This window comes from Strix uralensis, chromosome 21, assembly GCF_047716275.1.
Source record: "Strix uralensis isolate ZFMK-TIS-50842 chromosome 21, bStrUra1, whole genome shotgun sequence".
Lineage (NCBI taxonomy): Eukaryota > Metazoa > Chordata > Aves > Strigiformes > Strigidae > Strix > Strix uralensis.
In genome coordinates, this window is record NC_133992.1 from 4,404,875 (window position 1) to 4,426,497 (window position 21,623).

At 50.3% G+C, this 21,623-nt stretch overlaps 1 protein-coding gene across 3 annotated transcripts in view; it reads right to left on the reverse strand.

The window, feature by feature from the left end:
* The window catches only part of ASTN2 (astrotactin 2), a 360,756-nt gene that overhangs the window by 155,655 nt on the left and 183,478 nt on the right, over positions 1–21,623 (reverse strand). For 2 of the 3 annotated variants that reach the window (XM_074891653.1, XM_074891654.1), the window contains one exon: positions 9,707–9,857. In XM_074891653.1, coding sequence (XP_074747754.1) covers positions 9,707–9,857 — 151 coding nt within the window. The remainder of the gene's footprint in view (positions 1–9,706; positions 9,858–21,623) is intronic. The other variant, XM_074891655.1, reaches the window with a different exon arrangement.

The following is a 21,623-nucleotide window of genomic DNA, read 5'->3' on the forward strand; positions in this document are numbered from 1 at the left end:
TTCCTTTCTGTTTGTAATTACGCATCCTAATATGCATTAATTATGGCAGGCAAATAGCTCAGCACAAAATTTGCAAAAGGAAGCACCCCCTCCCCTCTGCATCCATCCCCAGCTCGCATCCGTCCCCGGCTCGGCGTGGAGCCAGCTCCCCAGCCAGCTGTTGTGCTGCAGCAAGAAGCTCTCCAGTGACAGAGAGCTCTGGTAGCCAACGCACAAACACAGGAGGTGTCCTTGCTTGGTGGGGCTGGGGGGGACAAAGATGCCAGGGACAGCGAGCCAGGGGAACCAGCGAGCTCTGCAGTTAGTGCCAGCCAGCAAAACCAACAGGCAGAAGGCAGCAGAGGCAACGCCAGCCCCCTGAGCAGAGGGTTTAGCAGGGGTGAAGAGGTGGATTGAGCAGCTATTGGGCACAATAAAACTTTACTACAGATCTCCCCACCCTTGGAGCAGAGGATTTGCAATCTGGATGTCCCACCAATAGAAAAGCTAAAGCTCATTTACATGCAACCCACAGTAGTCAGAAACAACCCAGGAAAAAGCCAGCTTGTGCCAAACCCAACTCCCCGGGCTGTGCTGAAGGGTTGGTCTGGGCTCTCGGGTAGGCTTACAAAAGCAGCACTCGCTCTGCGTTTGCTGGGCTTTTATAAAGGACCAGATCTGTTATTGCTGACATTGATTTGTCTGGCTTGGGCAGCAGAGAACCAATAATTACAGCAAGTTTTAATCAATCCCCCATCAATTCAGCTGCAGTTCAATTTGTGATCTGCTTTGGCAGTGACACAGGATGGGGGGCTGTGTTGGAAAATGATTAGAAAATCAATAAGCAACTTGGTCAATAACTCTGTCTGGGCAATCAGGGGTGACACATCCCTCCCCAACGGGAGGAAAGCTGGCGAGACGTGGTGACCCAGCAGCCCCTGGCCAGCCACCTCTGTGCAACCCTCATCCAGATTTGGGATGGATCCATTTATCCAGGGAAGCAAAGAGAACCTACGAACTGTTAGTCAGCTATTCAAAAGAAAAAGCTGTTTGTGGTTTGCCACGTTAGACCTGCACTGCTTGGGAACTCGCTTCAAACTCCCAGACCATCCTTCATCCATGGATCTGACAGCAAAAATATCTCAGAGTTTGGGAAGAGGTACTTAATCCATGCCAAGGAGAGGAAAAGGGAGGTAGGGGGAGACTCCAGCTCATGATCTGCTCTGAAAAGCCAGGGAGAATCCGTTACCATACAAATGTAATTCCACTGCCTTGCAAATCCACTTCGTCTACACATGAGTGAATTGGTTTCTCTGTGACGACAGCCAGCCCTGAAAATTGCTCTTGGGATTGGAAAACTTAGTTTCTTGTCTTCTTGTCTCTTAGCACTGATAATACAGATCCTGCAGGCTAAGCGTGACCCACAGCTACAACGCCCCGATCCTGCTGCTGCTGGTAGGTTTGTGAAGGAGGAACGGTCAGCAGCTCGGCGGGGTTTGGATGACAGCACAGCCAGGCACCAGCTTGTCCCCTCCCAACCACTCTGGGCAGAGCACCCAGGTCTTTATTTTTGTGATTGCAGTCAGCAAACAGACTCCAGGTACGCACAGGGAATGGATATGCTGAATAAGAAAGTTCTATTTTTAAACTGCTTTTTGGAGAAATGGGCTTTTTTCCCTTTTAAATGACTTCTCCAAGGTGACTCGGAGTGGCAGAGCTGGCAGGACCTGCTGTCACATGCCCACCACCACCCCCAGGAGGCCACCAGAGCCAACCTCGCCGATGTACCGGACCGGGGTTCGGAATGAAACGGGATGCCTGCGCCCACCGCTGGCACCCTGGCACAGCATGTGACACTGTGTGTGACGCTGCATGGCCTTCTGCCACCAGGACTCGGCACAGCTCCTCTGCCCACCGCCACCATCCTCAGCACAGCCAGGGCAAACGCAACGGGAGGAGGATCAAGGGGAAAGAAAGCAAGTATCCACCAAAACCTGTACAAGATTACGTCTTAGGAAGATAAGTATCTGGACAAGTACCTGCTCATGTTAGGGAAAAAAAGGAGCATTTGCTCACTTTCTCATTTACAAAGCTCATTAGCAGCGAGACGGGTGAGGGGGTCACTGGAAATAAAATCAGAGTCTCATTACTGACATGGATCCCCCAGATGAGAGGACACCAGCTCTCAATCTGAGCTGCCTGCCAGGGTTTCTCAGCTCAGCTCCTCTCTTTGGTTATTATGTTTTAAAAAAAGAATATTTAATAAAGTATTTCTGTAGAGAGTAAACTGCCCTTTTTACTATTCTGCTCTGTTTTCTCAACAACAGCAGCCTTTTTGTCAGAGAGTTCTCCCACACTGGGTGTTGGGAGGTGATGCTCTGCGCACAGATGAGCCTGGCTCCTCCCCAGCTCTTCAAAACTGCACAGGGAAGCTGCTGCCAACCCGCGGCTCCTGGTTGCTTCTCTGGGCACCACACACCCATGTCTGGAAGTATCTGGAGGCGAGACCCAGGACCTCAGCCCCATGCCCAGTGCAGCTTCCCCAAGCTGCATTTCCAGCCCCGCTGGCCTGAGGCTGCAGAAAAGGCCGGTGGCTCAGTGCTGCAGAGGCACCGAGTGCACTGTCCGAGGTCTCTAATGACCCCACTTTGTTTAGAGGCATCCTCACTCCTCACCGAGGAACCTCTTCAGTGTGAGACAAGAACATTAATCCTAGGCACTGCTGACGTACAAGCAAGTGCCAGCATTGTAATGAGCTCCAAACTATGCACTGACATGTATTTTATTTGCTTGTTGGAGCTCAGAAATGATACAAATGCAGTAAACTCCTCTGTGTCCATGTATATTTATATATTCGGACAACTTCTACCTTTGCTTTCTCGGCCCAGAAGGCCCCTGGCAAGCAACGCTGCTCAGCAGCAGCAAGACCAAAGCCTGGCTGTACACAGCCCAGTCTCTGCGGGTGAGATTTCTCTCTTCTTTCCTAATATATTGGTAAAACAGGCCAAAAAGCTGGTCACTAAAGTGCCCATCAGCTCAGGGCAGTCTCTCCAGGGCCACTCCTGCCTCACCTCCTCCTCGGAGCGGTGTCCTCACCAGCACCCCGGCTGCGGCAGACCCCTCCCCGACACCCCGCTGCAGAGGAGCATCCTTCTCAGAGGGAAACATTACAACTGTTTTCTGAAATAACAGTCATTATCTACCCACTCTTTTTCCCCTCCCCTCCTTTCCCCCTGCATCCTTTCCCCTTTCAAGATCATCAATCATTATTTTAGCCTCAGAAAATCAAACCCATCTGTCTTCCAGGCTCCTGAGCACACACTATGATATCTCATGCTCCTCAGCTCGGTGCCCCCCGTGACAGCGAGCTGGGGGCTGCATGGAGGAGACCGAAGCTCCGGGCAAAGAGGCAGCATGCCCTCACTGCCAGCCACCGCACAGCTGTCACGTGGACCCTCTCGGGTGAGTCACTGTGCGTATGTTTGCATCTCAATTCAAAGTGGGATGGACTTGTTTCAAGCAGCTGGTGGGACACTATGTACATAGACATAAGTGCTCAGAGCTCCTGGAGCAAGGAAAGCCAGCTAGCGGAAACCTGCCAGCTGCTTTCCTTCCAGGAGTCACCAACAGCCCGTTTTGGGGTGTGCTGGCATCTCCTGCCCATCAGGGCATTTCCCTTCCTAGTCACAGTAGAGGCTGGCACTCCAAAACCCTTCAGAAAAACAGAAATTCAACTCCTGCCCCCCCGGCATCCAGGGTACAGACCACCCACAATGCTACACACCAAATCCTATGACCCAAACCAAACCCAAAGACCCCACCGAGCTGCGACCACAACACATGAAGCATCTCAAGTCTACCAGGGAGCAGAGGGGCAAGGGCTGGTGCCAGCCAAGCCCTCTGAAGAACACTGATGAAAAAGCCAATGCTGGAGAAAATGGGATTTTTATCACCCAAACAACCTCTTCCCAGTGCTGGCAGAGACCTTGATGCCTCCTGAGCTATTTCACTTGCTTTTAAATCTGGCCACCACTTGCTGACATGGTGCAAACCCCTTTTGCAGCACTGAAATCAGAAGCAGATGGGCAGTCCCCACCTGCCCCTCCACTCCCTGTTGTGGCTGGCTACCAACCCGAGCAGCTTTTGCCACCCTCTCCTTCTCTCTCTTCCTCAAATCCCATTCTCATCACAAGTAGTTACCTGCCTTAACAAGGTACATCTGTAACTGCAGGCTCCTCGGGAGGGGGGCTTGCTGTTTTGCTCAGGGGGCTTCTGCTTCCAACCATAACATGCATTCTGCTTCAAGGAGAATGGTTTCCTTCCCAGCTCCCTCCCTCGCGTGTGCATCTCTAACATAATTATCTAGGTGCCCCGTAAGGCAGGGACGGATGAGTTTTTATTTTTCAATGAACAATTGTCTGTCAGAAAAATGCAGATTTGATGAAGCTTAAGTGCTTTGTGGGATTCCATCAATTACATCTCAAAATTCATTGGGAAATTAGGAAAGCATTTAATTTTGACAAGGGTGAAATGTTTTGGTTTCCACTGCCTAATTTTGTTTTCATTTCAGGCTGTACACTGGAATAACTCAATATATAACATAAAACTCCAGATGATAATGTTGGAATTAAACATTTCCCCCTCCTTCATAGAAAGAAGATGTTTTGAATGAAAATATTTCAGAATGTTCATGTGTGAGGGATTTCTGCATAGCATTTTGGTATGGGCTGAAACTCCCAAATGCCCAGTTTCCCCCTAAAGAATATCAGTTCTCAGCATTATCCACTTCATTTTGAAATACTTCCCCACTCCCCATGGTCCACAAGCCACCCCTGGGTGACTTGTGCTCAAAGGAAGAGACTGGAGAGGTAGCCACTGCCCTGCTCCTTCATTTCTAATCCCATTTCTCCCTGAAATGGTTACACTCTTAAATTAAGCCGTTTCTCTGCCCCACTTTGCGGCAGCTAAGGAGCAGCCCATCGTTGTGATGTGGAACAGAGCAAAAGAGAAGGATTAGCTCCAGGCCAGCTGCGTTAAGGCTTATATGCCACTGTGGACCATGCCAAATTTCTCTTCCTTCTCTGTCTAAAAAGGCTGGGACTGACACTGCACCGCTGTCACTGTGGGTCCCAACTTCACTAAGAGACTCTGGTAGATGCTCTCCCTTCTGCACACTGCTGAGCCAAACTCCGTCCTGCCTGACGGGCTGACCCCATGATCATGGAAAGGAGCAGTTCACATCATCCTTGTAGGCAAACTATACTTTTTTCTTGCTCAAATTAGAAATAAATCTGTGCTAGAGGAACCTCAGCCTGTGAGCAGGGAGCTGGTGATGATCAGCAGGATTTCAAGTCTGTGCAGAACAGCAGTGCCCGCTGCCTGGGCTCGGTGGGCTCTCCTGCCTCTTGCCAACACCTCTCCCAAGGTGGGGCAGATCTTGGAGCACAGCCATGCTGTGAGCCCTTCCACATCCACATCATCTTTGGCCTCTGTGGCACAATTCACTCTCTTCTGACTTAAAAGTCAGGCATCACGGAAGTTGCAGAACCATCAGACCACACCACATGCACCCACCCGCTGCCGCCCTGCTGCAGCGAAGCTGCTCACGCAGCAGCGAAATAAGGGACCCAATTCTGCTGCTACCTTAGCATGGGACCCTGAGCTGCCTTCCTCATCACCAGCTGGGCAGCTCATGCCCTCCTGCTTCTCCAGGAGGTCCTCACAGTGATGAAACCCCATCCCGAAAGGCACCCCAGGCTCAGACACACACCTTCACTGCACGCTTGTACCTGCAGCTGCCTCCTCCCGCAGCGATGCCAAGGATGCCCAACATGCACTGGAGGGGAAGAGCCCACCTCCTCATCCAGCTCACATGCTGAGACCAAAGCTTGCTTTCCTTGGGGAAAAAAACCTCACCCCTCCTCCCCTGGGGCTGCAATCCTGCCTTGCCAGGGCTTGCAAACAGGCACAGCCATGGGGTAGCAGATACGAGCAATGCCCCCACTTTCCCCCTCTACAGACAAGAGGACTGACATCAGTGAGCAAAGCCAAGCCAAGAGACAGGTGGGGAAACCTGAATTTAAACTACATTACAGGTGTTTCTTTCAGTCCCTCAGGGCCAATTCACAGGTTTTCATCTCAAATTATAAATCACCAACACATGAGGGTTAAGTCCTTTCCCTCATTCAGCATCCTCCCCCTGGGCTGAGCAGCTACCACTGTGCCAGTAGAAGGGATCAGTGATATATATTCCTTTACTGGCAATAATCTGACTTATTCCTCCAGCACAGTTTCTCTAGGTTTGCTGTGATGGTATGTAATACATACTGGACTCAAGGTGCAGAGCGAGCCACCAGATTTAGAGAAGCTCGCTGGGATTTTTTTTTCTTGGGAAATGCCCAAGGCTTCCCCAGATCCAACAGCAATTTTAGGGTGCAACAAATAAAAGAAGCACGGAAACAGGGTTTCTAGAGGTTGGGGATTGTTTTGTTGTGTTGCAAGGTAGGGCTCAAAGGCAAGGATTAGTTATCAATGCCAAGGTTTTAGCAAGGTTGCTGCTCATACTTCTTAAAATTACCTAAATAAAAAAAGGCCTCCGATAAGAAAAGAACTGCAGAAAACCTTTATGCACTAATGCCATCTACTGGGTACAGGTAAAAATAACAGAGAAGCCATGAAATGAGGAGAAAAAAGGACCCCATGGGAAGTGTGGGATGGAAGCTGGGGAGCTGTTACCCCTCCGGATGGGGACCCCACTGCAGAACCTTTGGGGTCTTCCAGGTGACACCTCTCAGGCAGCATTTAACTAAGCAATGTGACATCCTCTGTTCTCTTTCATAAGCCCAAGGAGGCTGACCTCAGAGAGACTCCACCACGAGCTGCAAGCAAACCACCCTCGACTTTTTAACCAAGTCCTTTTAAGGCCAAACAATTAGGTAATGGCAGAGCCCACGCCGCTAAAAAGTCCAAAGATAAATGCATCCTCAGTCCTCGCAGAATTACTGGAAGCTGTATTAAGGGCACGAAGGAACTGGTAACAGATGATGATTATATATAAAAGGAATGAGAAATCTTTGAGATTTGTGCTGTTCCCTGGTTCAGCTGCTAGGCTCCGGCTCTGCTGTGTATTAATTGCTTACAAGGTTGCATGTATATTTTATGCTCAGTACCTGCCTGGAACATTTGTTGGATTTAGCCTTGATTGATGAAGCACTGATTATATACTTCTGTGGTCCTCTGCAAATTAATAAACTGTTGACTGTTAAAGATTAACAACATGTCATGATTTGTGAAACAGTGTCCAGAGTAAAGCTGAAGCAAACCTAGTGCTAAAATTAGTACGTGAATGCTCCCTGAACTCTATAAAAAGGGGATAGCTTAATTAAATTACATCCCGATATTGCCCATAGCACTTACCAAATTGGCAAATTGAGTTCACAGCAGTTCAGCTTTAAAACTAACTGACATTCCTGCAATTTTCCAGCAAATGACCCCATCCCTGCTCGTGCTGGAAGCTCAGCTCCCACCCGACAGGCTCCAGGAGCAGGGGAGGGATGAGGAGGGGATGTATTGCCCAGTGCAGGGACTGGTGCAGAAGGTGCCACAAGGTCACACGCAGGGACTGTGGCAAGCTCTGAAACTCAGCTCCCATCACCTACGACCCTACTCAGCGCCACGAGCACAACCTGGGGCTGGGGGCCACGCTGCCTGCCCACCCTGGCTTTTCCCCAGACAATGGCCATGGACCACAGTCAGAAACATGGGACAGTGTCCTCCAGACCCCTGCTCACTCCCCTGCCATTGCTGGGGACCTACAAGCAGGTGATGAGTGTAAAACGTTGCATGGGGTTGGGAGAGCTGGGAGGGATAGCGTACTGTGCTCCTGGGGTCATTCCAATGGGAAGCAGGGAGAGATGTGGACTGGAGGAGGGATGCAACAGCCGTCTCCAAACTCCCCCCAGGGAGCTCAGCTCTGCTGTCCTCAGGCTGCAGCTGGGACTGAGGAGCTGGGGGGGCTTCACCCCAGAACGTGGGGCTGTGGGGAGGGGCAGAGCAGCCTCATGCTCCTGCAGTGGGGAGAAAAAGGTGCAAAGAGCAGAGGGAGGAGAGACAGGCATCTCTATAGCCATCTCCTGTCCCTGTGGGATGCACGGCCCCAGGAGCCTGGCACGATGGGGGGGAATGGGGGGTCCCATGGTCCCTGTGTGTCACCTCTCACTCGCAGCTCTCAGGGAGGAGATACACTCCAGGGGAACAGCTCCCACTGCTTCTCCTTTCTCCCCCCGCTGCCCACTGTACATGCTTCATTCTCTGCATAAAGCCTCGGTTAGGCATTACAGAAACAGGGGTGTTATTTTCCCTGAGTGACACCATTTTCAATTTTTGCCTCTCCACGTGCTGGCGTGGCTAGCACTGGGCCTGTAATTTATTGACAATTTCTACCTTAATATATCCTGACTTTTAAAAAGAGGCATCTCTTCCCAGCAGCATGGGGCAACCAGAGTCCTGATTGCTTCTGACAGTGTCTGGGAGGCACGCTGGTGTTCAGAGCAAAATAACACCCAAAAAAGGGGGGAAAACCCCCCAAAAGACTAGAAAGGCAGCTGCTTCCTGGAAAAGGGAACAAAAGAAAACGACAACGAGAAAAGAAAGGAGTAAGGGGTGAGGAGCAGCAAGGGGGAGATGGTACCAGGCACTGCTGGTGACACATCAGGCTGTCGTGCTAAATGGCCTTAACAAGCGACTGGAGAAGGGGATAATGAAAATGCCACCCCCAGGACAGCAGCGCTCCAGCCTGACCTTTCCCGGCTGCCATGTATAAACATCTTCAATAAATAAAGAGACACTTAACTCCCGCCTCTGCTGAGATGGGAAGGATGGGGTGATGGGCAATCTGCCTGCAGCAAGAGGGAGGGGAAGGGGCAGAGGGGTTTCAGGGGGCTTTAGAGCAGTGGGCAGGCAGAGCGGGTGATGAGCTCTGGACCCCATCAGGGGTCACCCCCCACTGCCTGGCAGGCAGAGGCTCCTACAACAGACAGATGAGAAGGGATGCTCCGGGTCTCCCCCAGTTTCCCAATGCTCTGCCCCCACATCTCCACATGTACTGGCCTTGCACAAGCTCCACACGTAGGGAAGTGCTGACTTTGCTGTTGGGGCAGATGGGTTAGAGCTGGGAGAGGTGCTGAGCTCTGCTGCTCCCACCTGGAAGAATGGCAAAACCCCTCTGTGCATCAATAGCTGGGAACGATTCAGAGTTTCTGCCCAAAACTAATGGTCTAGGGTCTAAGAAATCTTCTGGAGGCGGGACTGTAAAACCTGGGACTCAGCTGATTGTCTGGTAAGATGTGAGCAAGTTCAGAAACAAACCAAAGCTCTGAGGGGTCCAGAGGTGGAGAATATCGGGAGATGCTTCATCTTTCTCCCACACTGGGAAGCACAAGGCAGGAGAAAAAGTGAGACTGTTTTCAGCCTGCGCTTTCTTGACAAGCAGGAAAATGACCATCAGCCTCAAGCATTTTTCTTTTGCTCATCTGAGCCCCTGGGTCCCTCCCCTGAGGTCCTTAAGGCACATGTGATTTGCCCTGAAAGCCCCAGGGGTGGGGGGAGTCCACCACCAGCACACACGTCCCCTGGGCCACATCCCCGGAAAGGGTGCAGGCAACGTCCCTCTCTGGCTTGTCCCCAAAAACAGGTGTCAGCCCCATGGGCCAGCAGCCACTGTACCTACCACACAGCCCGTTGAGTCCACCTTGCGATCAGAAACACACTTGAAGTTGCGGGTACAGCCACCGTTGTTGCGGGAGCAGTCTCGGACGGGCCCGAAGGAGGAGAGCAAATCATTGATGGTTTCAAAGTAGGTGGACAGCATCGCTTCTTCCCTTGGAGAGAAAAAGCACTGTTAGGGCTGGCAGGGAGCTGGCAGCACACAGCAAGGGCAAGGGCAATCCACAAAGAAAGCTGCTCTGGCAAAATCACGTCATTTTGGTTAGCACAAGTGAGTAAAAGGAGGCTTCCCATGAAAATTAAGGCTTTGTGATTATGCTATATAGAATAATTTTGTTGCATAACTCAGATCCTTGATGAAAACCAACTAGTTTGGGGTTTCAAAGATACTATCTACCATTTTCCCACAAACTGGCAACTAAGAGATACTTTATTAGTAGCCTGGAGTTGTGTGTGAATCCAACCCTATACTAGACAGCAGCAAATCCACAACAGCAAAACTCCTCCTGAATGATTCAGAGCTGGGCCAAGCCTCCCCGCACACCCACATCTTGTCCATCACCTGCAGATGCTGCCAAAGCTCGAAATCCATATGAAACTTGCTGGGATGTGGATATGGAGGCTCATTCCTGTGCTTGGCCCCGGGGGACGGGGGAGCTGGCACAGGGGACACAGTGATGGGTGCAGGCACAGCTCTCTGCTGCACTGCTCCAGCCCATGATGGCTCTACAAAGCCCCACATGGTCACTGTGACACCCCTCTCTTAAGCAAGCCAGAAGCATAAATGCCTATGAATTCAATGGCCATGTAAAGCCTTGGGAAGCTCCCAGCCCTGCCTCTCTGAGCTGCACACACAGCAGATTTTGTCTGTGACAAAGTATTCAGGCACTTTGCTTTCTGCTGGGTTCCTGCAAAGGGAACACAGATGCTTGTCGAGAGCTTTAAGCATCTCCAAGGTATTTTTCATCTTCCAAGCACATTTTATATATTAACTGATACCTGCAACCCATCTTGGGCAACAGATCCCATCACCCTCCTACCAACAGGAGAGAGACAAAGTGATTTACCCAAGGTCACAGAACAAGTCAGTGATGGAGATGGACTTGACCTCCACAGGCTATTTATTAGATCTTTATACACAGGAGGCTGCAAATAAGCACTGACCCCTCTGACCTTAAAATACCCCCTAAGGCAATGCCAGCAGTCACAGGGGGGTTTATTCCCCTTTAGCATCTCCCCTGCTCTCCCATCTGCACCTAAAAAGCCACACAATGACTCAATGCCCAGTGCTAGTCCCCCTTTTTTGGGGTGTTTTTAATTTAAAAACTGTGTTCTTGGCAATGAAACAGCTGTGGAGGAATATTCAGCAGCCCTTGAAAACCACAGCACTGCTGTCTCAAACCAGCACTGCATTATCTATCAGCGGTGGGCCCCTGCCCGCACACACACTGTCACACTCACGCACAGCCCTGCCAACACCAAACGCTCACAAAAATCATGAGTCAGGCATTAAAAAAAAAAAAAAAAAAAAAGAGAGATTGGCATAAAAACGATGAGATTTTAAAAATAAATCAGTCACTGGGTGGTTGGGTTTTTTCCTCCCCTAAATTTGCCTTCTGCTTTCTGAGTCTTTAGGGCATAATCGAGCTTTTCCCTGAGAACTTGAGGGCTAGAAATTACCCAGAGGCTAAACCCAACGAAATAAAGCCCTATGCAGTATTGAAGTCATGATTTTGCAGATTGCAGATTTCCAGGCAATCACAGGATTCCAGAAGCTGGGACTTTCAACAAGGAAAACACCATAAAACCAGCAAGAACGGGTAAATTGGCACAACCCCACTCAGATGGAGGTGGAGGGCAGCTTCTCCACTATGATGGGTCGGGGTGGATGAGTTACCCCAGCACCAGGGTAGCTCCGTGCCCACCGTGGTGCCTCCAGCAGCATCGCCGCCCCACGTAGCAAATTCATGTCTGCACTGCCCACTTTCACCCCAATTAATGCTTCCCAATTAACTTTTCCCTCTGGGCAATCATGCTTCTGATATTCCCCCTTTCTTGGCCCATCTCCTAGATTTTCCAGCATATTTGGAGCTGAATCTCCCTCTGTCCTTTCTTGGTCATGTTTCAAATATCTTTAGAGGCCCTTTTCTATTAGCACTCTGTTCCCAGCAGAATTTGCAGCTCCTCTGAAGTGAGGGAGTGAGAAAGGCAGAATATATTAGATCAGGGCATGTATTTCTGCTGGAGAGATGAGGGGAGAGAAAGGGCATATTATTTACTAACCAAAACCACTGTTTATTAATGTAGGGAGAATTATTTTTTTTAAAAAAAACAACAAAACATGACAACTCCTCCACCACCCACCAGAAAAGCTCAGCCCCATCTGGTCCTCCTGAGGGGCTTCTCATCGTAGGTGGACTGCAAGGAGAACCGTGCCCCTGTCCTCCCTCCTGGCCTTTCTATTTGGCCACCAAACAACCAGACCCTCCTGCAGCTCCCACGTCCCTGGAGGGAGAAGGTGAGGAGCTACAGCTGCCTTGGGTGGTGGGAAAGAGACCCTGGGGCTGGATCCTTGGCCGGGGTTGCTCCGGAGTGCCGGAGTGCTACTGGGAGAAGTGAGCTTGTCCCGCACGGTGCTGTGATCCTGGGCTGGGGCTGGCAGGGGCAGCTTGTCATGCTTTTAATTAAAACCTGGAAGCACAAACCAACCTTCTGCCCTCGGGAGGGCGGAGGACGGGAACATGAACCTCGCTCTCCAGAATCGTGCCTGGCATAATGCATGATCCCTGACAAAGCACGGGCAGGGGCTGCCGAGCTGGAATGAGCCATTAAGAGTATTAAAATATTAACCTCTCTGGAAGGTGGGGCAGCGGAGCTGGAGGGAAGTGTTCAAATGTCACCTGTGAGAGGAGCGGGGTGACAGCACTGCCTGCAGATGGAGGGAGGCTGCTCAGCCGGATGGCTTCTGTGTCGGCTGTCGCTAGATTAGAGGAGCATCACTTCAACATGGCGCCTGACAAGGGGGATGTCAGCAGATGAGAGGGCTGACGAGATGCTCAGAGCCAGCTGGGAGCAAACTTTGCTTTCATCTGCCTCCAGAGGGGCTGGTGGAGCCAGGCTCAGTGCAGGCAGGCGCTGCCCAGCCTTTGGCACTGCCAGCCTCAGTGGCCCTTTGAATTTTGGGGGGTGAAGAGCAATAATTAATTACCTGCCTCCCATAGTGGCAATGGGAGGGGTGACACATGGCACAGAGCAGATGACTTTCCACCCACGCAGCTCCAGGGGTGACCCCTGCCCATCCTGCCCACTGCACAGGACCACAGCCCCCAGCCCCCAAATCCCAGAGCTGGCCCCAGAGAGCAGCAGTGCCAAGGCAGGGGACACCTGAGGAGCGATGGCAGCTCCTGGCCATCGCTGCACTGTGCCCACTGTGAGCAGATGTCCCTCCCCACTACCTGGACATGCCAGACTAGACTAGTCCTGATGAATGAATTACTTTCCCTGCAATAATGAGCTGCCTGCAAAAGAAGACCTCTTTTCTCTTGTTCTCCATCTACCCATACTGAGTTTCACTGAGTAACCCCAGATCCATTCTGACAAGGCTGGATGAAGAAGATGGGCTCTGCAGTTCGTGCTGTCCGGGGGAAGCTGCTGGTGGCCTTGGCCAGACCCAGGCACCAAAACTGCAGGGACCAGGCAGAGCTCAGCACCCAGTGTACTGGGAGGATGGGGCAATTCCCCACTGCCCTAAACCAGATGCCAGGCCCCATCAAAAAGGGCATTTTGGAGCGAGAGACCTAATTTCTGGTGCCAGATTCTCTCCACATGCACATGCTCTTTCTTTAACTCTCCAGCCCTCCCAAAGACACACGCAGACACACAGATGACACGCTTAGAAATGAAATGCACTCCCTTCTCTACCAGGACCCACTGATGATACAGCCTCAGTAAAAGCCCTTTTTCTAACAACTTCTATTGCCACAAATGGTCAGCATGATGCACAACAGCAGGGATCTCCACCAGACTGGGCACAGCTCCCGGGGTGCAGGCCATGGCACCCATCCTCACCCAGACCCACGCCACCTCCCAATGCCTGCATTCGCCTTGATTCCCTCAAAAATACTTTTCTCCATCCTCTCCCTTTGCTTCAGGCCCTCATTAATGAAGCAGATTCAGTGACAAATATCTGTGGGGGTTATTTATTCATGAAATACCAACACCATACAATTCTCAAAGCCTCCAAAGCACTCATCTTGGAATAAGCTCCTGAGTTTCACAGTGGTTCTTCCCTCCAGCTCACCCTGGAAGGGGATTAGTGGGTGTTATTCAACTCAGCTGCCCCTTTTTATTGCCTGCTAATGGTTAAAGACCAGTGTCTTACAAAGTTAACCATCACTGAGAAAAACAAAGAAAAGGATGTGAGCTGGGGACTAAGCCAGTGTTGCTCTACCATCTGCTCCACAAGCTGTGTTTGGAGATGGATCGGGGGGAGGATTTGGGGTTCATGAGTTTCTAGAGGCAGGGCCAACTAGCAGCAAAAGGCACCATGCTGTGTCACCTGCAGCTTCATCCCTAAGGAGGGATGAGCACAGAGAGGGCCCAAAATCACCCAGTGCAGCCCAGCCAGGATGCCTTGTGTCCACCACCTCACGCTACTTCCTACTTCCATTGGCAAGACCCCACTCAACAGGGAAATTAAGAGCTCATGCACTTGCAAACCAGGACAGAGCAATTTATCTCAACTTGTGCAAAGCATCTGATGCTGTCCCACACAACATCCTTGTCTCTAAATTGGAGACACATGGATTTGATGCATGGACCAGTCACTCAGTGGATAAGGAATTAGCTGGATGGTCACACTCAAAGAGTTGTGGTCAACAGCTCGATGTCCAAGTGTTGAGCAGTGATGAGTGGCATTCCTCAGGGGTTGGTGATGGGGCCAGTGCTGTTCAACATCCTTGCTGGAGACATGAACAGTGGGATCGAGGCACCCTCAGCAAGTTTGCTGATGACACCGAGCTGTGTGGTGCCGTCGACACACTGGAGGGAAGGGGGATTCTCTCCCTCTGCTCCGCTCTCATGCTGGGTCCAACTCTGGGGGCACCAACATCAGAAGGACACGGACCTGCTCGAGTGGGTCCAGAGGAGGCCACAAAGATGATCGGGGTGCTGGAGCACCTCCCCTGTGAGGACAGGCTGAGAGAGTTGGGGGGGTTCAGCTGGAGAAGACTCTGGGGAGACCTTCTGGCAGCCTTCCAGTACTTAAAGGGGCTACAGGAGAGATGGGGAAGGACTCTTGATCAGGGGTGTAGGGATAGGATGAGGGGTGAGGGTTTTAAACTGACAGAGGGTAGATTTAGATTAGATATAAGGAAGAAATTCTTTCCTGTGAGGATGGTGAGACACTGGCACAGGTTGCCCAGAGAAGCTGTGGCTGCTCCCTCCCTGGAAGGGTTCAAGGCCAGGTTGGACGGGGCTTTGAGCAACCTGGGCTAGTGGAAGGTGTCCCTGCCCATGGCAGGGGGGTTGGATCATCTAGTGATGATCTTTAAGGTCTATTCCAACCCAAACCATTCTATGATTCTATGGATTTACACTCAGATGCTTCATTTTTCAGCCTGACAGCTGCTCCCCTGAGCAATTTTGACAAGCTCTGGCCACAAATTTCTGCTATTCTGCAAGGTTTGAGAAATGGCTCGTCTCCTCACTGTTGAGACCCCACCAGTGAGGTTGTCTCCCTGTGCACACTTTCTCCCTTTTCCCATTATGCCCAGTCAGGGGTTAAACCTGGACATCCTCTGCCTTTCACCCTTCTTCCCTGCCCCATCAGGTCATCTCACCTATAGCTGGCTTCACCTGGAAGGACATTCACCCTCTGCCCCTCGGGTGCTCACATGGCAGCTGTGGCTGCTCCCCCCCTTCCAGACCCCATCATGGCCCTATCCAGCCCCAAAATGTGCTGAGGGTGAAGCTCAAGCCAAGAACCCATCCCTCCGGGGCAGTTTCCAGGAGCACCTGGATGCCCGTTCTGGGGGAAAGCACCTCTGACTCGTCCCCAAACACAGCCCCAGACCTGAAACAGCTGAAGTCCCCATCCATGTGATGGGCAAGTTATTTCCTCCCCAGCAAATGCTCTGTCTGAGCATCACCTGTGCTCTCACATATTCCACTCCTGTCTTCCTCCGCTCCTTTTCTCTTCTCCCTCACATCTCTTTTTCCTCCACTAAACCCCTGCTTTCCTCTGCTAATCCAGCTAGCACTGAAATCATTAGTGAGGTTGCCGAACTCTTCCTTGAGTTTCAAAGTAATCCGCTCAGAGGTATTAATGGGATCGGTGGAAGTGGGACCTGCACGAGCCTTTTTGCTGTGCAAATGGTTCTGCCTCTGTTTTGTCTGCAGCCATGTGGGTTGAAAACTTCTTTACCAGCCATGAATTGCAAATGTTGGGTGGAAGATGGTGATGGCCCTCTCAGCTGCAAGCTTGAAATATCAAATTGGAGGGGGAATTATAGAAGAAGCAAAGTTAACTCAGCCCTTCATCCCGGGCACCCTGCACTGCAGAGCTTGGGCTTATTAAGGCTGGGAAGAGCTCAGCATGTTCATGCAATGACCAGCAAAATTCATCTCAGAAATGGGCACAAAGGGTCTGCCTTCCTGATTGACATGCGTACCCCCGCTGAGGGTGTACTGCAAAACTCATAATCGCATTTTTTGTAAAACCATTGCATATAACTGATAAAAAACCAAATTGCATCTGCAAAGCCCAGCATTCAGAAATGAACTGTCAAGATTTGACTAGCACATGGGGCTGGGACCCCAGCTGCAGGCAGACCCCTCGGGACCCCAAGGTACCACCACCCACAGCCCCAGCCCCGCTCCCAGGACGTGGCATTCCTGCTCGCCTGCAAAGGCAGAGCCATCCCTCCCCCTGGTGCTTTCCCCTCCTGGGGACTCACCACCCAGGACCCCCAGCATACACAAATGTTACTTTATACTCACAGCTTCTGTACAGTGGGTTTTACACACTTAAGACAAAGAGCCAAAGCAATAAGAGATCAGGATTAAAGGTGCTCACCGCTGCTGGATGTCCAACTAGAGATGTTTTCAAAGTTATTTTTAGCATTTTCAGCACTTCCTGTGCTCACAGTACAATTCCAGCTGGGTTTCACTGCACCACAGGCTCAGTTGTTCTGTACAGAGGGCCATGCAGTTAAACACCCAAATTATGATGAACACGCAATAAATGGTCACCTGAGAAAAGTGGTCTCCAATTTAAAAGCAACAGAATTTTTTTTTTCCAGGATTTTAACCCTTTTCTTTTTCATTCTTCCTGCAGCAAGAGACCATTCTTTCTACAGCCCTCTCCTGCACCCACTACACCATTTACCACATCTGCAGTGAATGCAGCCACCATCTCCTGCAGCACTACACCATGAGCTATCTCCTGAGTAAGTCCATCCGCACGTTGACCAAGCTGGGATGCTCTGGAAAAGTTAATCTCCAGCCCCAGCATTGGAGAACACGATGAGGTGGTGGCAGCTTCTAACTCAGAGACTTCACAGTCTGAAACTTTGTCACACTTAAGCTCACATCTTCAACCACGTTTCTTTAGTGTGGTGCCTGAAGATGTGCGTGCATGCAGCAGATTTATAATTTTATGCAGAAAAAACGAGTTTCTGTCCAGCACACCCATGGACACTTTTCAGCCACTCTAATAGTGCCAGGAGGTTTGAAGAAAAGCCACCATCCAGGTCCTAAACTGGGAGAAATCATCCTTACTTGAGTGACACTGGAGAAGGCACTTCAATGGAGCTATGCTGACATACCACAGCTGATGAGCTGCTTACTACAAATTTTCTGGGTAGTCTCACTTCTTGTGGTAATACTATAATAAACACTTGCAAAAACACTCTCCCAAGAACCTTGAGGTTGAAAGTGTGAAAAATTCCCTACCACGCTTCAATAATTTGCTAGCGATTCAATAAAACCATCACTCCACCAGAGCATTTTGAAGCTCACCTCGGCAACCAGAAGGGCCAGAAATTTAATTACAGCAAAGCAAAGCGAAACCAAACAGACTGGAATAAAAGCAAGCTTGGAAAGCCCATCACATGCAGCGCACGTCCCAGGGGATGCCGGGGCTCACCAGGAGCCCCCGTCCCACTGCAGGCCCCTCGGAAGTGGCGCGGCTCTGCCGTATGAAGGGCCAGGATGTTACAGATGAGATAAACTACACAGTTTTAATTCTGAGCATTTTTTCCCCCTGTTTCAGGGAAGCATCATGGTTGCAGCTTCAACTCCGCACGAGCCAAAGGCAAACGCAGGCGGTGCTGGCTCAGTCTCCCAGGCAACCTCCGTGCCGGGAGGTTTAAGAAAAGGTGCACGAGCCTTAATAGGGATGATAAAGCACGGTCAGTAAGCGTGCTGGAAATTACATGTGTCAGCGCCCGCTTCACTGTGGCTTGTAATTAATCCCAAATTCATTGGGTTGCATTTCCCACGTGGTGGCAGTACTGTCAGGATGCTGCTGTGTGTCAGGCAGCTCAATATCAAAAGGCAGGATGGGATGGGATGGGATGGGATGGGATGGGATGGGATGGGATGGGATGGGATGGGATGGGACAGGGGCTTGGAGCACAGCAAGTGTCCTTGGTGGGACAGAAAACCCAGCACCTGGGGACAACAGCCAGGAGATGAAACAGCACTGCCAAGCACCATGTCCCACCCCGGCACATGATGGCAAAAGGGATGGGCATTGCCCTAGATTCCCACCACCCTGTTCTGCATTTATTTAAGATACAGCTTTCCCAGCCGTTGTCAAGGTCCCAGGCTTTATCCTCCTGTTTCGTATCTTTTTGGAGCCTCAACAGCCACATTGTAGCAGGTCTCAGGGGCTCAGCCCCACCACACTGCACTGGGCAAACTGCTCCTGCACATTTTCCACCTGCTCCTCATGAGCTTCATCAGGAGTTAATTCTTCAAGGAGAGGATGTGACTCTCCCCGTTTGAAGGTGTCCAGCACTGACAGAACTACATCCCCTCTTCCACGCAACTGCAGAGCCCCGGCTCCCTGCTGCTATTACCACAACTGCTCCTAACACCCCAGCTAATGTTTTCAGCTTCAAAGGAAACCATTTCCCTCTGTTGACTATATCACCAGCCAGAGCCAGACATACCTAATTCAGTTTTATTAACTTTAGTTATTAAGTTGTGAAGCACACAAAGTTATCCAAGATGAGCCTGACCCATCCATTTCCCTACACTGCTCCTCTAAACTTCAGCTGCAAAGAAAAAATTTATAATGTGAAATCTAACAGTTCAAGAAATGGCAGCAAACCAGAAGCCAGGAAAACCACAGTCTCAACATCTTAAGAAATTAACTAATAAAAAAATAGAGCATTTAGACCACCAGGAACAGAAAGCTCCAGGCTCAGTGAGAGGCCACCTGGCCCCTCACAGCTCCACAACTACCAATAAACACTTGAGGTGTTCTAGGCAGCTCCAAATATGAGTAAATTAAACAGTTAATAGTAGTGGAATCTGCTTATTCAACACAGAATCAGTAGTAGTAGTATGTAATAATTGATCGCAATTGCACACTAACTCACAAAGTAATATGTTTATCTAGCAAAATGGATCACACTATTGGCGTGGGGGTTATCAGTAAAGGCAGCAATGCATAATTAAAAAATACATAAATGAAAATTATCAAATGATTTCTTTATGCTAATTAATATTTTTACTAGCTCAGATTGTCCAGCAATTCCTGCCATCCTATCTGCTCAAAACATTATTTTCAAAAGAGTGAACTTGTAAGAGTGAACTTTCTGGCTTCAATTTAGAAATAAAAAGCAACTGGAGGGTATTTTTTATGCTCAGAGATAACATGGTAATAACAAGGAAGGAAAAAAATCTGCGCAGAGGGGAAACGCGAGACCACAGGGAGGGCTCGTGGCTCACCACGGCTGAGCTGCTCTGAGCTGAGCAGACTTGGTTGATGCTGCTGGCAAGACCTTCTGCAGGCTGCCATGAAAGGAGGCATCCAAAAATATTTCTAGCAACTCTACCAACTAATCACTGACCCCAGCACCGCACAGGTGGCAGCCTGTGGGCTTATCCAGAGGGATGGAGCAAAAACCCACTCTGCCGTAGGAGAAGAGAGGGGTGGCAGTAGGGGAAGAAACCTGGTTTGATGTTGATTAAATCCCCGGTTCTGACCCCAGAACCACGTGCTGTGACCAAGGGCAAGGACCCAGGAAGACAAGAGAGGCCAGCCCGGTGCCAGATCCTCCATGGGGATCACACTGCTGCAGGAGCTTGGCTGGGAAGAGGCATGGGCTCTGTTATCATCCCCGCCTTGCTCCTGGAACCGACAGCTTGGATCCAACCCAGCCCTTCCCACAGCCCAGCCACCCAAACACAGCACCCCACTGTTAAATTTACAGGGAGCAAAGCCCTCCGTGGGGGATGCCAAGTCCAGGCTATCTCTGCCTGGATGGCAGCGGGATCTCTGCTGGCAAAGGGATCCTGCAGAGCGTGTGCTCTGCAATGCAGACCCAGACCAAGTCTCCAAGGAAAGCCTGTGTTAACAGGGCTGCATATAGGATGGGCACTGCAAAGCTGGTGAGACATCGAGGTCTATCAGGCATCCTGCAAACAGGAGCCACTGCCACGCAGCGCGGGTACGCACAGGTCTGTGCATGCAGAAAAAGTATCATAAAGAAAATTATAAAGGTTGTAATGTCACATACTCAAAACTTAAGAAAATGGGAGAACTAAGGTTGCCAAGGCAACCTTAATGCAGTCTCTGGTAATTATGCACTTTGATGAAGGTGTTGATTGCAAGACCACATACAGGAGTGTTATCTGAAGGACCTATCTCTCCCCAAACACCAAAGGTGGTGGTGCTGAGCTATAGCTAGGTGCCTCTGGGTGCCTGAAACAGGCTGGGGCTCAGCTTTTAGGCATCCCAAAAACCACCCCAGGTACCTATGAACACCTGCAGGCTTCTCAGCACCCTACAAACAACTTCAGCTGCAGCTTCTCAGTATCTTATTTTCTCTTGGTTGGAGGACACATAGCTTCTACTTTATTGTACTCTATTCAGATGCTGTTCTGCATGCGCAATTACTTAGCTCCTCATGGGTTGCTATGCTTTACTCAACACCAAAAAGCAGCAGTATTTCACAACCAATAAAGTGATTAAGTTCCCAGTCTCCCTGTTATCATTCCCATTTTACAGATGGGGAGCTAAGGCCCAGGCATGGTAATGTAAAAAACATCCACTACATTACACGCACCAAATTTGAGACATTTAGACTTGATTTTTCAGAGTGCTTAGCATTAAATGACACTTCCCCTGCTCAAAGCACAGCTCTCATTGACTTCAGTTGAAGTTTTTACAGCTCCACATTAATGCAGATCATTCCCAGAGCAGGTTCATCGGCTGTGCTGAGCGAGGCAAAGGTGAAAATCTAGGATATGATCATGCCATTAAAGATGGTTTCATAATGCATATGCACAGAGGGGCTGCCTGAAGGCTGCACAGCAAACTGACCCTGGCACCTCCCGGCTTTGGAGTTTTGCAAACTTGATAATGTTTGCTGAAGAGGAGCCTAATAGGGGTTTTATTCTGGGCAGGGAGGAAGGGGAAGACATTCAGTCTGGAAAAAGAGGACATTTTTCAGCAGCAGTGCAGGACGCAGCATCGCTCAGCCTTTGGTGGCCAGAGCTCTCCCTGGGGCAAAATCACCTGGGCAGACTCCTACCTGCCTGCTTGCTGTCCTCTTCCCCTCTTGCCCCAGTATAGCCCATTCTTCTCCCCCATTCCCCTTCTCCACTAGACCCAAACTTGCTATTTTTGGACTCCCTCACGCCCTCGACCAGCGTTGCGGAGTGGGGATGCTCGGCCATGCTGAGGC